The following is a 14940-nucleotide window of genomic DNA, read 5'->3' on the forward strand; positions in this document are numbered from 1 at the left end:
CTATTTCTTCATTTTCGATACAAAATGTTAAATTATTGGATATTCTTCCTCTTGTAAAAACCATCACTTTGGTTTTGCTAACATTGCCAATGAGATAACTTTCCACCAGAAACGAAATGACTTAAAAGTAAGCAACTACATATTATATAGGTCCCCGCACGGCCTCCAACAATTAGCGAAACATACCGCATACCAAACTATAAAAGGCCACGACATGACAAATCTATCCATATCACGAAAGTCGCCTCCCAAAACATCAATATAATAATGAAATCTAACACAATTGAAACTAGAAAACTGACGACCTGATTTGTGTGTAAAACAATAGTAAAAAAAAAACAAATAAGATATGCAGCAACTACCCACCAAAGTTCAAATGGTAGTACTTAAGCAATTATATTGGTTTCACTTTGAACTGAAATACCATTTACATCATATTTATTACTTAGAAAAGAATAGTTTTGACTGTAGCCCTGCAAACACTTCACATCTTTACTGTTACTAGGAAAAGTATTTGTTCTATTGTTTTTCCATTTACATAAGGTTTAATTAAATAAAGGCAATTTCAATAAAGAAAATACGAGGTTAAACCAAACGGTTGTTAAATACTGCTGGGGAAACTGTAAAGTATCTAGATAAGACAGGGTATTGACATACTGTGCAGTTAGGAGGATGTGTGGATTCTACACAATTCTGTTATTCCTGGTTTATATCAATAATGGTAAGAGTAGAAATATTCTTTTCTGGATAATTAACAGTTATAACCTTTAATAAGAAAATCAGTAAGTGTGTTTGCAATAAATATTTGTGTTATGAGGACGTACATGAGAAAATGGTCTATGGATTAAAACAAAGTTGAGGTATTTAGTATATAAACGCAAATACGACATTAACTATACATCTGTGGAACGACTGCATGATTACCAAAGAAACAAATGTTCGCCATTAGGAAGCGGACGTTTGAACCCCTATGTCAAACTCGTCCATGTATCTAAGTTGTAGGATCTAAGTACTTAGGGCAAACAAGAAAATATTTATTTAAATTTTTTGATTTTTTTTCAGCCGGTAAACGCATTCAATACCAGCACATTATCATGGAAGAAATGATACGCGGTCTCAATATTTGAAGTAGCATTCACACTTCACCATTAATATAAAAAAGAAGATGTGGTATGATTGTCAATGAGACAACTGTCCACAAGAGACCAAAATGACACAGACATTATCAACTATAGGTCACCGTACGGCCTTCAACAATGAGCAAATCCCATACCGCATAGTCAGCTATAAAAGGCCCCGATAAGACAATGTAAAACAATTCAAACGAGAAAATTAACCTCATTTAAAAAAAATTACAACTTTTGTTTCAGGGAATATGCAGAACACGCTTGTAAGTCTTAAATCAAACGCTACAACTAAGATATCATGCCCAAATGGAAAGATAAAGCTTAAAATGGAAGCACAGAACATAAGCCAAGTCTGCAACAGTTATTTTGATGCATGGAAATCATTGTGCAATAACAAAACAACATGTAAAATAGAAAGTTCATGTAAACAAAACGTTCAATTGGAATTCTGTTGTGAAGGTATGTAATTTCTTTCTATCATTTGTTTCAAAGAAATTGCAAAATATTGTACCGTTCTGTATGCAATATTCAGTTTTTATTTGTTTCCAACTCTGTGTTGCTGCATCCCTTCAATTATTTTAAAACAACTCAGGAGAAAAACATGCACAAATAAAAACACACTCATAATTTTTCTATGCCAAACAGCTGATGCCAACCATTTTTTAACATAAAACTTCAAATATATTTTATCTAGCATTCTACTATTGGTATATGACATTAAAGATTTATTGAGGACATACTAACTTGATTAAAATACAAACGTCTCCATAAAATCATTATTGCTCGATTCTCAAAATAGAATAGAGAATGGAAACGAGGAATATTTCTGTGCTTGTTTTTTTCAACATTTAATATGTTAACCATCAAAACAGGGGATGACAATTCAATATCTGACTTCATCAGGCACGAAATGGTGAAGTGGGGCCGGGTAATAAAATAGAAAGTAATGGACATGATAAATGGGCTGAATTTAACACCCACTTAGCAATATACACTCTTGTGCTATGATGTTTTATTGTATACCACTTAGTACGGGTTTTAAACAATTAAAAAGGTCAAAAACTTGTTTTCAGACGGAGTGGTATTGTACGATGTGTTGATGAATGACCCTGGAGCCTCTGGTAAAAGTAAGTATTTGAAAGCATTCAGACGAACAGACTACCGGTAAATTATTAAGTCAGGGATTTTCGTTACCACACATTTCTTAAAACTTTTACTAAATTCTTCATTACTAGCTATAAATATTTGGTTTTGGAGTTCGACTGTACCTGTAGAAAACGTATTGATTTTGTTATCAGTAAATTAAAAGCAAACTAAATATTATTGTTATATACATATGCACTTTAGCGATCTACAATCTGTCGACTCCTGTATCTTGGCATTGTACAAGGTCATGTTTTTCTCTGACTGTTTATGAAGTCTTTACACTCAATCCATTGGATTTTGGATGTGTACTGATTGATAACAGTCTATGGAAGAAGCGAATCGATATAAACGTTTCTTATACCAACGAGCGATATTGTCTCATATCAACGAGCGATATTGTCTCATATCAACGAGTTGCATTGTGGGAAATTTCAGACGAATGTTAGCATTTCTACGAAGAAAGGCAGATTTCTCGGTATAAAGTAATGACTCTTTTTTAAAAACAGGGTGACATTTAACACGACATACGTCTGTGTATAATTTCCATGAATTATTTTGTATAATAACAGGCAAGGTGTATTTATACAAGAAAATTGAATTGTTGAATAAATGAAACATAAATGCACGATTTATCATTTGTAGGTGTGCACATTCAATAAATATCATGTAGCAAATCCAGTGGAATGCAATTGTGATGAATTCAATTGTTTGTTAAGCAAAAATCACATATAAGTCAAATATAAATGCTATATTTTATTATATCAATGCGATGTTTGTCTTATATAAAAGCGATGTGTTTTTAATATAAAAAATCTATGAATGCGATACTTTTCTAATATAACTGCTATAGTTTTCTAATATAAAATGAATACGATAACACGTCGCAATGTATGTTAAGAAAACCGGAAACATAATTCACAAACTTAGTTCATGTCCGGTTTAATGTTTGAGGATCAATATCACTAAAATTTAGTACCTGTTACAAATTTAACGCTTACATGAACTTATTATTTCGAAAATGTTATATTATATAAATTAATATATAACAACAAACCAGAGTATTCTGATTTATATCACTATACAATGTAATAGTTATTACGACGAGGTTGAATTGCCTGTCATTTATTCACCATTTACACTCGAACTTGTCTCAGAAAAAAATATATCTCGGTACAGTAACCTCACTTTCAGGTAATATATGGTTATTTTCTAAGACAAGTGCTTGTGACCATCCGCGAGAACTAACGGTCATCCGGTGTTCAGTACTCTAGTACTATTTTTCCATTTTCAATTTTATTAAATTTTGAGAGGCCTTGCAAATAAACTTCTTCCTTTAGGCCCGAGAACACAGTTATTTCGTAGTGCATTTCTTTCAAACAATAAATTAAAATTAAAAAAAGTCCCACATGCTCTATCTCAAAAAGATTTTTACAGTGTAGTGTACTACTGGTGGAACAAATAATATCAAAATTATAGAAACTTCTAACAGCTCTAACTTAAAATATTGACAATTCTGTGTTAAGTCTGACAGCTTCAGACGTAATATAATTTGACCTTTTTTGACTGGACCAAATCACTAACTTAAAGATTCAGCACCCAAATGACGTTTTTGGAGGACTGGAAAGCAGTTATTTATAAGGGGAAATTTTAAAGATTTATAGATATAATGAGTTGGTGTATGAGTTCGAATGAGACAACTTTCCATCAAAGTAATAATTTTTTTAATAAAAACCATTATAGATCCAAGTACGGCCTTAAACACGGAGCATTGGCTCACAGCGAACACCACACTATATAGAACCTCAAACATTACAAGTGTTAAACTAAACCATTCAAACAGGAAAACCAACGGTCTAATTTGTATAAAAAAAAAACGAGATTCAAAAGTACACTCCGGGTCAGATTTGGTCGAATCACTCTGAAGGAGGACAGTATGATTCATCTTTGGCAAAAGTTAGTTTTATTGTTACCAAAAAAGAAAGTTTTCCATGCGTACGTTGGGAGAATATCGGATATATATTATCTCGATGCGTTCATTATAAAATTTGCTAGATGTTATATATGTAAACAATAATTTTGATACTTAGCCATTTTATTACGAAATTGTTTATAAAACCCTTATTTGATTAGTTTTGCTTCTAAAACCAATTAAGAAATTTGAAAGGGTAAAATCAAATGATAAAACACACCAAACAAATTGACAACAACTGTCATATTTTAGACTTGGTACTGGCATTTTCAAATTTTGAAAATGGTGGGTTGAACCTGGTTTTATAGCGTTAAACCTCTCACGTGTATGACAGTTTCTTCATCAAATTCTGTTATATTTACAACGATGCGTGAACAAAACAGACATAATAGGTAAAATTGTCAAAAAATGGGTACAGCAGTCTAATATTAATACTAATAAGTACTAATATTGATATAACAAAAACACTGCTATGATATTTTAAAAGTATCGCATTGATATTAGAATTAATAGCATTTGTTTATTTATGTATATATAAGAAAAATACAGCACATCAAATTTTACACGGACATAGACTTTTGCTTTTAACTAATTTCTGAATACATATTTAGACTCAATTGTTGTTTATATATGGACAATAAGTTTTAAAGTTCGTATTTTCTTAATTTTTCGTTGCTGAAAACAACATTTTCCGCATGAAATGTCTGCATATTTACAATTGATATTAGACAATATCGCTATGTGATATAAGAAACGTTTTTATCGATTCCCTTCTTCCATAGACTGGATAATCTAGTCTTAGAACCATTACTTTTTTATTAGTGTGTCAGTAAATGTCCCGGGTTCATCGGACGGTATTTTCAAATGAAGAGTTTGCTTGTTTGTGAGTTAATATCTTAGTACATTATATAGAAATAAGAAGATGTGATATGAGTGCCAATAAGACAACTCTCAGTGTGTAAAAAGTTAAACAATTTTGGGTAAAAGTACGGCCATCAACAAGGAGCCATTGGCTCACACCGAACAGCAAGTTATAAAGACTCTGAAATGACTGGTGTAAAACAATTTAAACAGGAAAACCAACGGTCTAAAAGAGTTTTTTTTCCATGAATATACTCTTTTCATATATAATTATGTTGAATGAATGAAATGACTTATCTTTGAGGGTTATTTTGTATAAAATTACCTCAGCATCAAATCATCTTTCCTTTGTATGTCACAAAATACGATGTATTGGTCATTTCTGTTTCGAACTAAAACAATCATTTTAATAATAAACGACACATGAGTTACATAACTTATATCAACAACTCAACATGCAGACATCTTATACGTTCAGGTATTTCACATCCAATCTTTTTATGTTAATATTCTTTACAAAGCACAAAAATGTCAGTATTCACCTCAAAAGCTTACAAAACCTTTAAACAGACTTATTAAGAAGGGATATAGTTACGATAATGTTGTCAGATCATTAAAGATTGCATATTTTGGCTTTAATATTGATTCACTTATAGGGTCTTTGCATCGGAACTAAACACATTTAAAAAAACAAAAACAAAAAACACCAGTTGTTGGCATGACACGGGTTATGTTCTTCTCATATATTTTATGATAGTATGATACTAAACCCCTAATGGGAGGGATTGTGCCTGATATTCATATGATGAAGACATAATCTTTCAATCAGTTTAATTGAGGTCTGGAGCTGGCATGTCAGTTAACTTCTAGTAGTCTGTTGTTATGTATGTATTATTGTCATTTTATTTATTTTCTTTTGTTATATCTTCTTACATCGGACTCGGACTTCTCTTGAACTGAATTTTAATGTGCGTATTGTTATGCATTTACTTTTCTACATTGGATAGATGTATAGGGGGAGGGTTCAGATCTTATAAACATGTTTTATAATAACTCCGCCGCAATTTTGCGCCTGTCCCAAGTCAGGAGCCTCTGGCCTTTGTTAGTCTTGTATGATTTTTAATTTTTGTTTCTTGTGTATAATTCGGAGTTTAGTATGACGTCAATTATCACTGTACTAGTATATATATTTTTAAGGGGCCAGCTGAAGACCGCCTCCGGGTGCGGGAGTTTCTCGCTACATGGAAGACCCATTGGTGGCCTTCGGCTGTTGTCTGCTCTATGGTCGGGTTGTTGTCGCTTTGACCCATTCCCCATTTCCTTTCTCAATTTTATCATACAATTGACTTTACAGATTTCAAATGTTCGTGTAACTGCACAAAAAACAACAGAAGAGAGAATATCACAAACAATAGACAACTTACAGGTTAGTACATTTTTCTATAGTTACGAGGCCTAATAATGAGATACCAAACACTTTAGGCTTTTGGATATGTGGATTTTAAATAAATATGAAATATGCTTATTTGGGATTTTTTAACGACTCGAAACTAGAAATCATATATATAACCATGATAACTGGTCAAACATGTTTTTGTAGACATGTCATGTTCATGCAAGTGTGAAGATAGAAATGTTCCATATCTCCAGATCAATTCTAGAGAGTTGACAGAAAGGCTTGAAGAACTGAGAGAAAACTTAACCATACCCAAACACCAAACAAGCCGTAAGTTTGATTCAAATAATCATATAATATGGTTATAACGCACATAATCAAGTTAGAAAAAAACCCTGAGAAAATAAAACCATTAATAAAATTGAGAATGGAAATGGGGAATGTGTCAAAGAGACAACAACCCGACCAAATAAAAAACAACAGCAGAAGGTCACCAACAGGTCTTCAATGTAGCGAGAAATTCCCGCACCCGGAGGCGTCCTTCAGCTGGCCCCTAAACAAATATATACTAGTTCAGTGATAATGAACGCCATACTAATTTCCAAATTGTACACAAGAAACTAAAATTAAAATAATACAAGACTAACAAAGGCCAGAGGCTCCTGACTTGGGACAGGCGCAAAAATGCGGCGGGGTTAAACATGTTTGTGAGATCTCAACCCTCCCCCTATACCTCTAACCAATGTAGAAAAGTAAACGCATAACAATACGTACATTAAAATTCAGTTCAAGAGAAGTCCGAGTCTGATGTCAGAAGATGTAACCAAAGAAAATAAACAAAATGAATACAATAGATATTATACAAAATATATATTTGACCAATCTAAATATAATTGAACATGGCATACTTCCATGGACTGAAAGAATAAATTAAAAAAACAACCAAAAGATGAGTTTCAGTGAGCTGCAATATAAAACAAAGTTGCAAATACAATTTCAGAAAACACCCAACATGACGATGTTCATTATCTTTAAAAGACATTGCACTGGTAATTTCAGAAATCTTAATATTTGTAAAATTTCGTTGCGGATAATGAGAACCAGACGAGAATCTCGATTTCTTTAAAGTAAAGATGCGGGATGATTTGTTCATGATGTTGAAATAATAAAAAAGAAAGTGATTCAAAACAATAAAACTTTCAACACACTCACGGATCCCCTTGTGGTGATAGGTTCACATGTCCTCGGTATCCAAACTAATTTAAATATGACAAGAATATGTGTCCATAGGACAACATACCTCGCTCGTACTTTCACATTTGCATGACTATAGAACAGTGAAATTCTGCCAAAAACACTAATTTGAAATACTCTATAGTTTATAACAAACATTTCCCTTCATTGTAAACTAAGAATCAAGTTGATGTGACAACAAACTAGACTAAACCAAAAGTTTGACATGATACGAGACGGACGGACTACGGACGCACACATCAGTAACCATAACGACCCTCTACTTTCGTAGGCGGGGCATACAACTGCATTGTATTTTAATGTTAGGCATGAGCTTTTGGGCAAATAAACTCCATCAAAAAAATAATTGCGATAGACTATAAATGCTCTCTTCTGAAGATTCTGATTTCACATCACTGTTTTATTATTTCAGGTTACAAAAGAACGAAGACTAGTATGTCTGATCATCGGATGTCGTCTGCTACTATTGGAGTGTTCGGGGTCATCATCTTGACAGTAGTTTTCGGTAGCATTCTTATTATCGATATCCCGAGATTGCAAAGATTCATACAGACAATTTTACTTCGTGTATATTAAAATTTCTGTTAAGATAGCTCTTTCGTATGGGCAATGTGTTTATCGAAAACTCTTGTTGAAGAAATCATTTTTTACAGCAGTCACAGGAGTTTTGAAATATGTATTAATTACTAAACGAAAAGTTAATAAACTAATGAAACATTGACCTATGAATAATGAAAATGAGGTCAAGGTCAGAAGATATCTGCCAGACTGTTATTTTCGCCTTCTTACAATCCTCTGACCTCCCATACACCCGATATAATTGACCCATTACTTATAGTATTTGAAAATCAAGGCCAAAACACAAACACTTAGCATCGAAAAATGAATCATGAAAATGAGGTGAAGTTCAGATTAAACTTTCGAGATTGACACTCCTTACATGCATTCCACACACCCAAAAAAATTGACCTAATGCCCTTACAGTATCCGAGAAATGTACCTAATCACAAAACTTAAACCTTAATCACTGATCTATGAAATGAGGTCGAGGTCAGGTTTACCCTGTCTGGTGGACATGTAGATGTTGCAAGGTACTCATATACCAAATATTGTTATCCTATTACTCATCATTATAAGAGAGAAATTCACACAACAAAAAATAATGTTTTTGAAGCAGTTGTTGAACTATGATAATGAGGTCAGTGACAATGGATGTAAACCATTATGGAAACTTCCTAACATAAGGTATGATATCTGCATACAATTGCAACACATTAAGCTTCCTGGTCTTCAACTTCTGAAGTATAATGCTTTAAGCAAATAGTATACACTGCTGCTAGATAGTATTCTCTGTTTTTGTGAAGATGGACAATGGACTCAATATTGGATCATTTCTGTCTCCGTCAGAAATCTCTATAACTTTTTTCAATATAATGGACAAAATTAGCATTTTTCCAATATGTTCTATATTACCTGTCAGGTGTGTTGCTTGGTAGACTTGATCATCGGAAACATATTTTTTTTAGTAAGTGCATGATGAAAGTGGCAAAGTTTGGTTCCAATTAAAATTAGAAAATAGGATCTATAAATAATACAACATGATGAAATGTTGAATTATCCATCTGTTCAAGTTCCATTCCAAACAATAAAAGAACAATGAAGCATCAATCCAAACAAAGACCTGTTAACCCAGGATAAAAAGAAATATTTTCCTATACCTTCCATTGGTGTGAGTTTCAAAGTTCAGCAATGGAAACTCTTCAATGTGACCTTGAACTTTGACCGGCTGATATGCACGATCTGTTCAATTCAAGCAAGGGTAGCTCAGGTCACCATCATTAAACCATTTTTATTTTTATTTTTTGTAACAGTGTTACTTTTAAAAATGGAGAGAAATGTTGTTGTACAGTGACCTTTGACATGTAGACCTCAAATTCAATAGAAATTTATTACAAAGCAAAAACTTAGTACATGTACACTGTATATGCTCCATTTACTTTCAGGAAGCATAATACTGATATATGGTCACATAATTGTAGTGTATGAGATATAAACCTTGATAGAGTTTAAGAACTAGAGGTCATTTACGCTCACCTAGGTCTATGTGCATACTAAGCAAAGGACACAGAAGGATTCATGACAAAATTGTGTTTTGGTGTTGGTGATGCATTTGTAGATCTTACTTTACTGATTAATCTTGCTGCTTACAATTGTCTCCACCTATAATGAACTTGGCCCAGAAGTGACAGTGGAAATTTTTTTGTAAAAATTTACAAAAATTTACAAAATTTCTGAAAATTGTTAAAAATTTGACTATAAAGGGTAATAACTCCTTAAGGGGTCAATTGACCACTTTGATCATGAGACTTATTTGTAGCTCTTACTTTCCTTTACATTATTTCTGTTTACAGTTTATCTCTAGCTATAATAATATTCAAGATAATAACCAAAAGCTGCAAAATTTTCTTAAAATTACCAATTCAGGGGCAGCAACCTAACAACAAGTTGCCCGATTGGTCTGAAAATTTCAGAGCAGTTAGATATTGACCTAATGAAAATTTTTCATCACAGCAGATTTGCTCTAAATGCTTTGGTTTCAGAGATATGAGCCAAAAACTGCATTTTACCCTATGTACTATTTTTAGCCATGTCGGCCATCTTGGTTCACTAGCACTAAGCAGGGTCATCGAACACATTTACTAAACTAGATACCCTAATGATGATTGTCGACAAGTTTGGTTAAATTTGTCCTAGTAGTTTCAGAGAAGAAGATTTTTGTAAAAGATAACAAAAATTTACAAAAAATTGTTAAAAATTGACTATAAAGGGCAATAATTCCTTAAGGGGTCAACTGACAATTTTGGTATTGTTGACTAATTTGTAGATCTTACTTTGCTGAACATTATTGCTGTTTACAGTTTATCTTTATCTATAATAATATTCAAGATAATAACCAAAAACGGCAAAATTTCCTTTCAATTACCAATTTAGGAACAGCAACCCAACAACGATTCTCCAATCCATCTGAAAATTTCAGGGCAGATAGATCTTGACCTGATAAACAATTTTACCCCCCATGTCAGATTTGCTCTAAATGCTTTGGTTTCAGAGATATAAGCCAAAATCTACATTTTACCCCTATGTTCTATTTTTAGCCATGGTGGCCATCTTGGTTGGTTGGCCGGGTCACCGGACACATTTTTTAAACTAGATACCCCAATGAGGATTGTGGCCAAGTTTGCTTTAATTTGGCCCAGTAGTTTCAGAGGAGAAGATTTTGTAAAAGTTAAAGTCATAAGAAATGAGTGACCGGTGAAAAATAATGTTCTTCCAATTCTTGAACCAATGCATATAAACATCATTAACTCAGTCTTCTGAGCACAAATTTAAATTTTTTCTCGTGTAAATTTCGTATAATCGTCAATTTTTTTTTCAATCGGTCAGTGTTGTTGTGAAAATATGGCAGGTAATTAAAGTTCGTGTTTTGAAGCCGAAGTTTAACGATTGTCACCTGTTTGTCAACAATCAACAAAAAAATCAACAAAAAAGCATGGAAATTGAGTAAGTGTTTAACATGTAAATTCAGATAATAGCTTATTTTAAGGACATCCATGCGTATTGTGATCATCGGATTTTTACAAGATGGTTCACACTGAGGTCACTTTGCATACGGAAAATATGTCAGGGGAATTGCTTCCTGGAAGCAATTAAAATAAAGTAAACTTCATTTAAATATGAATAATTTAAAGAATTTTCTTCAGAAAAAAGAATATGTACACAAGTTTTTTAATGAAAACTATCCATTGAGTTATAAAAAAACATAATTATGCATTATTTTTTTTGATTTGAGGTTTCTTATGACTTTAAAGATGACAGACGACAAGTGATGAGAAAAGCTCACTTGGCCCTTTGGGCCAGGTGAGCTAAAAAGTACTCTCTCACAAGCATTAATATGCTGGACCAGTCAAATGACTAATAAGCTTTTGTTCATCAACAAGGAAGTAAAAATATTTTTGAAAACATTAAGAAGGAACTTTTATATTGTGATAATTCCCCTGTAAGCCAATGATAGAAAAGGTAATATACAACTTTATTTCTTAGTCCACCAGTACTCTGGCATTGTCATTTGGTTGGATAACTTTTTAAATTTTGAGATAAACTTAATGTGTACATTTACATGTTATACTTACATGACTTATAAGTTAATTTGTATTAAAAAAAGACTTTTTCACTTCATGATATGACACAGTGGAGGATCCAGAAATTTTCATAAGTGGGGGCCCATTGACTGACCTAAGAGGGGGCCCGCTCCAGTCACGCTTCAATGATTCCCTATATAAGCAACCAAATGTTTTTCCCAAAAAGGGGGGCCTGGGCCCCTGCCACCCCCCCCCCCCCTAAATCCGCCTCTGTGACATATATTGTAGTACAATATAGTATTGAACATGTATGTATACTGTTAAAGAAATCTAATGCGACTTATAAAACTACATTTATTATGCATATTACAACAAAAACTTCACAATACATATAGGATCATATAGATTTTGAACATATGAAGCATTTAATCAGTGATTTGCAAAATGTTAATAATTTGGTCACTGAGCTGGTCCTATTGTCTGAGTACTTTTATTTAGTAACATTTATAAACATAGAGTAATTTGTGTAGTAAAGGCATATATATTTTAAATATACATTACATCATGTACATGTATCATGAACAGAATGAAGCTATTAAAGCACTATATGTTAGGTGTGAACATAATGAAGCTAAGTACTACTTGTTATGTCTAGTGAATTCAAACTTTCGGAAGTTTGCTAAAATACAAACTAGAATGAACTACAGCTTCTACACAAATGTTAAACACAGGATGTGTAGGTCGCAACTGGTTCTCTTCATGTCCAACAACAGTCAGATGGCCAAGCTTTCCTCCTGCGAAATGTTGTGCTACTGACAGACCACTCAGGCAATAGCATGTATGATAAAAGTCTCTGTTCTTGCCTGGTTTGTCGATCAATCCACCTCCTGGATGCTGACAACATATCAAAATATACTCTTGCAAAGCTTTTTGATGGCACAACCAATTTTCTGCACTGAGAGACTTATTTTCTGATAAGGATAGAATCATGTGCATCAAAGGAAATGCTCCTCCTTGCCAAAATGAATAACAACCATCAACAAGTTTATTGGTTCTTCCTTGGAATCCACCTTCATATCTCATTTGACGATTAGCGGTCCATCTAAGCACTCTATCAATATCACAAAGTTTTGTGTGGCCTAATAAGGTTAGAGCTGCTAGACCACAAAATGAATATCCTCCATGAGCTTCCATACCTGGACACCCACCAAATCCTCCTTCATAAGTTTGACAACGTACAATCCATTCAGGAGTTCCATCAAACATTTCTTCAGTTATAATGTTCGTTAGTTTTGCAACACTTGCTGCACAGTAAGCTCCTCGTATATCAACTTCTCCACCTTCATGCATTTTAAATGCACCTTCAGCAGTACGCATTTTCATAAGGAATGATTTGAGGGTATTTCTATTTATAACCTTATATGCCTCCTCCGTTCCTAGAATACACAGGGCATTTATGGCTGCATAAGTAGGTGCTAAGTGTGCAGACTGACCAGGACCTCCAGCAAAGCCACCTGTATCACACTGACACTTGGATAAAAACACAGCAACCTGAGCAATAACATCATCAGACAGGGGATAGTCCAACAGCTCAAGACTATGTACTATCCAATAACAAAGCCAAGGTCTGCTGGCATCCAAACATTCGTATGACTCGGAGAGACTTCGTAAACCTTTCTTTAAGTATGATAAATGGAGATCTCTGTTTAATTTTGGGAGACTGTTAGCAGCTGGTTCTATTTCTTCCTTGGAACTTATTCGTGATTTGAAATTCTTGTAAAATTGTGAAATGGATTCTTCTACGGAACTTTGTTCTTCCGAAGTGTCGGTGGTAATGCTATTGTCATTGAATTTTTCAGAATCTATCGAAACGCATCTAAAAGACTGATCCATGCTTGGACTTTGAAGAGATTACTGGTAACGAATACCCTAACCGGAAACCAGTCATTTATTAGGACGGATGTAAAACAACTCGTACCTTTCCAAACTCGTACCCTATGATAAATAAATAAATAGGTTGATGATTTCTTACATTTCAGAGGAGCAAAACGTTAAACATTAAAAACGTTTACATTATAGATTAAACCAATAAAAAAAAAGTTCAAATAATCTATAGAGCGTCGAGATTCACGTTGATTGTAAACATTCATATTTAGTCAAAATATAGTATATTAATTAGCCTATATATCGTATATGTATGGTACAAATAAGTGATTATATATTGAAAAATATAATATTTATGATAATAAGGGGGCTCATAACAGAATCCTGTCTTCAAGCACCGATGAATCAAGTACGGACTCGGGCTTCGTGACTATATCGTCGCCTTTTAATGCGGTATCATATGGTGTAAATTTCTGTGACTTTATTTCATATATTTTTCAAGAATGTTTTATGTTATTACAATCTTTCTCAAATCCATATGTCGTAATCTGCTTGAGGTATAATTAGTCAAAAAACACTTAAAGATGAGATAACGGATTAAGCTAAATTAGTACTTGTGAATAGACCAAGTTTGTCAAATTTATATGAATTAGTGTCAATTTATTCAAGCAATTCAACATATATAAAAAGAGACATTGAGAAAATATAGTGCGTGACTGAAGATTTCCGAACGATAGAATACGAACCCCGTATCGACTACATTTAAGGACTTTCCAGCGGGCTGTGTCGTTGTTATTGTTTTATGGACTTCCATATCTAACTTTGTTTTATGTATTATTTTTTTATTAAGTTTGGATTCAACAATAGAACATTGAAAGTACAACCTGTGTATTTCTTATTTATTCAAATCTAGTCTACCGCTGGTTCTCCCGTGTTGTAAAATTACAATACGTCACAATTTCATATAATGTGATTTTCCTCACAATCATGCTAACTGCAGTCATAAAGGAGGGATGTGGACTGAGAAGGGTGAGCGTTATACTTTTGTTTAAGTTAGTATAAAACCAATCTAACATTGAAATCATAAAACCAATCTAACATTGAAATCATAAAACCAATCTAACTTATGAAATCATGAATTCCTCGGTATAAAACTTAGACATT

At 33.2% G+C, this 14940-nt stretch overlaps 2 protein-coding genes across 3 annotated transcripts; one reads left to right on the forward strand and one right to left on the reverse strand.

Moving 5' to 3' along the window:
* Window positions 1-589: 589 nt before the first annotated feature.
* Window positions 590-8474, forward strand: LOC143066423 (uncharacterized). Of its 2 annotated transcripts, XM_076239352.1 has the most exons (6): window positions 590-721; window positions 1371-1586; window positions 2201-2254; window positions 6458-6529; window positions 6704-6829; window positions 8166-8474. In XM_076239352.1, the coding sequence occupies exons 1-6, from the start codon at window positions 673-675 to the stop codon at window positions 8327-8329; spliced, it is 681 nt and encodes a 226-aa protein (XP_076095467.1). In that variant the 5' UTR covers window positions 590-672; the 3' UTR covers window positions 8330-8474. The 2 variants fall into 2 exon arrangements, with proteins under 2 accessions (XP_076095467.1, XP_076095468.1); XM_076239353.1 differs by lacking the exon at window positions 6458-6529.
* Window positions 8475-12232: 3758 nt separating this feature from the next.
* Window positions 12233-13832, reverse strand: LOC143067983 (protein farnesyltransferase subunit beta-like). Its single transcript, XM_076241684.1, has one exon. The coding sequence runs from the start codon at window positions 13783-13785 to the stop codon at window positions 12553-12555; it is 1233 nt and encodes a 410-aa protein (XP_076097799.1). The 5' UTR covers window positions 13786-13832; the 3' UTR covers window positions 12233-12552.
* Between the last annotated feature and the right edge of the window lie 1108 nt (window positions 13833-14940).

This window comes from Mytilus galloprovincialis, chromosome 3, assembly GCF_965363235.1.
Source record: "Mytilus galloprovincialis chromosome 3, xbMytGall1.hap1.1, whole genome shotgun sequence".
NCBI classification, from domain to species: Eukaryota; Metazoa; Mollusca; class Bivalvia; order Mytilida; family Mytilidae; genus Mytilus; species Mytilus galloprovincialis.

Coding starts and splice junctions, on each gene's coding strand:
- LOC143066423 (XM_076239352.1), top strand. CDS start 673: ATGTGTGGATTCTACACAATTCTGTTATTCCTGGTTTATATCAATAAT. Junction 1,587..2,200: donor ATTGGAATTCTGTTGTGAAG/GTATGTAATTTC, acceptor ACTTGTTTTCAG/ACGGAGTGGTATTGTACGAT. Junction 6,830..8,165: donor ACCCAAACACCAAACAAGCC/GTAAGTTTGATT, acceptor TTATTATTTCAG/GTTACAAAAGAACGAAGACT.
- LOC143067983 (XM_076241684.1), bottom strand. CDS start 13,785: ATGGATCAGTCTTTTAGATGCGTTTCGATAGATTCTGAAAAATTCAAT.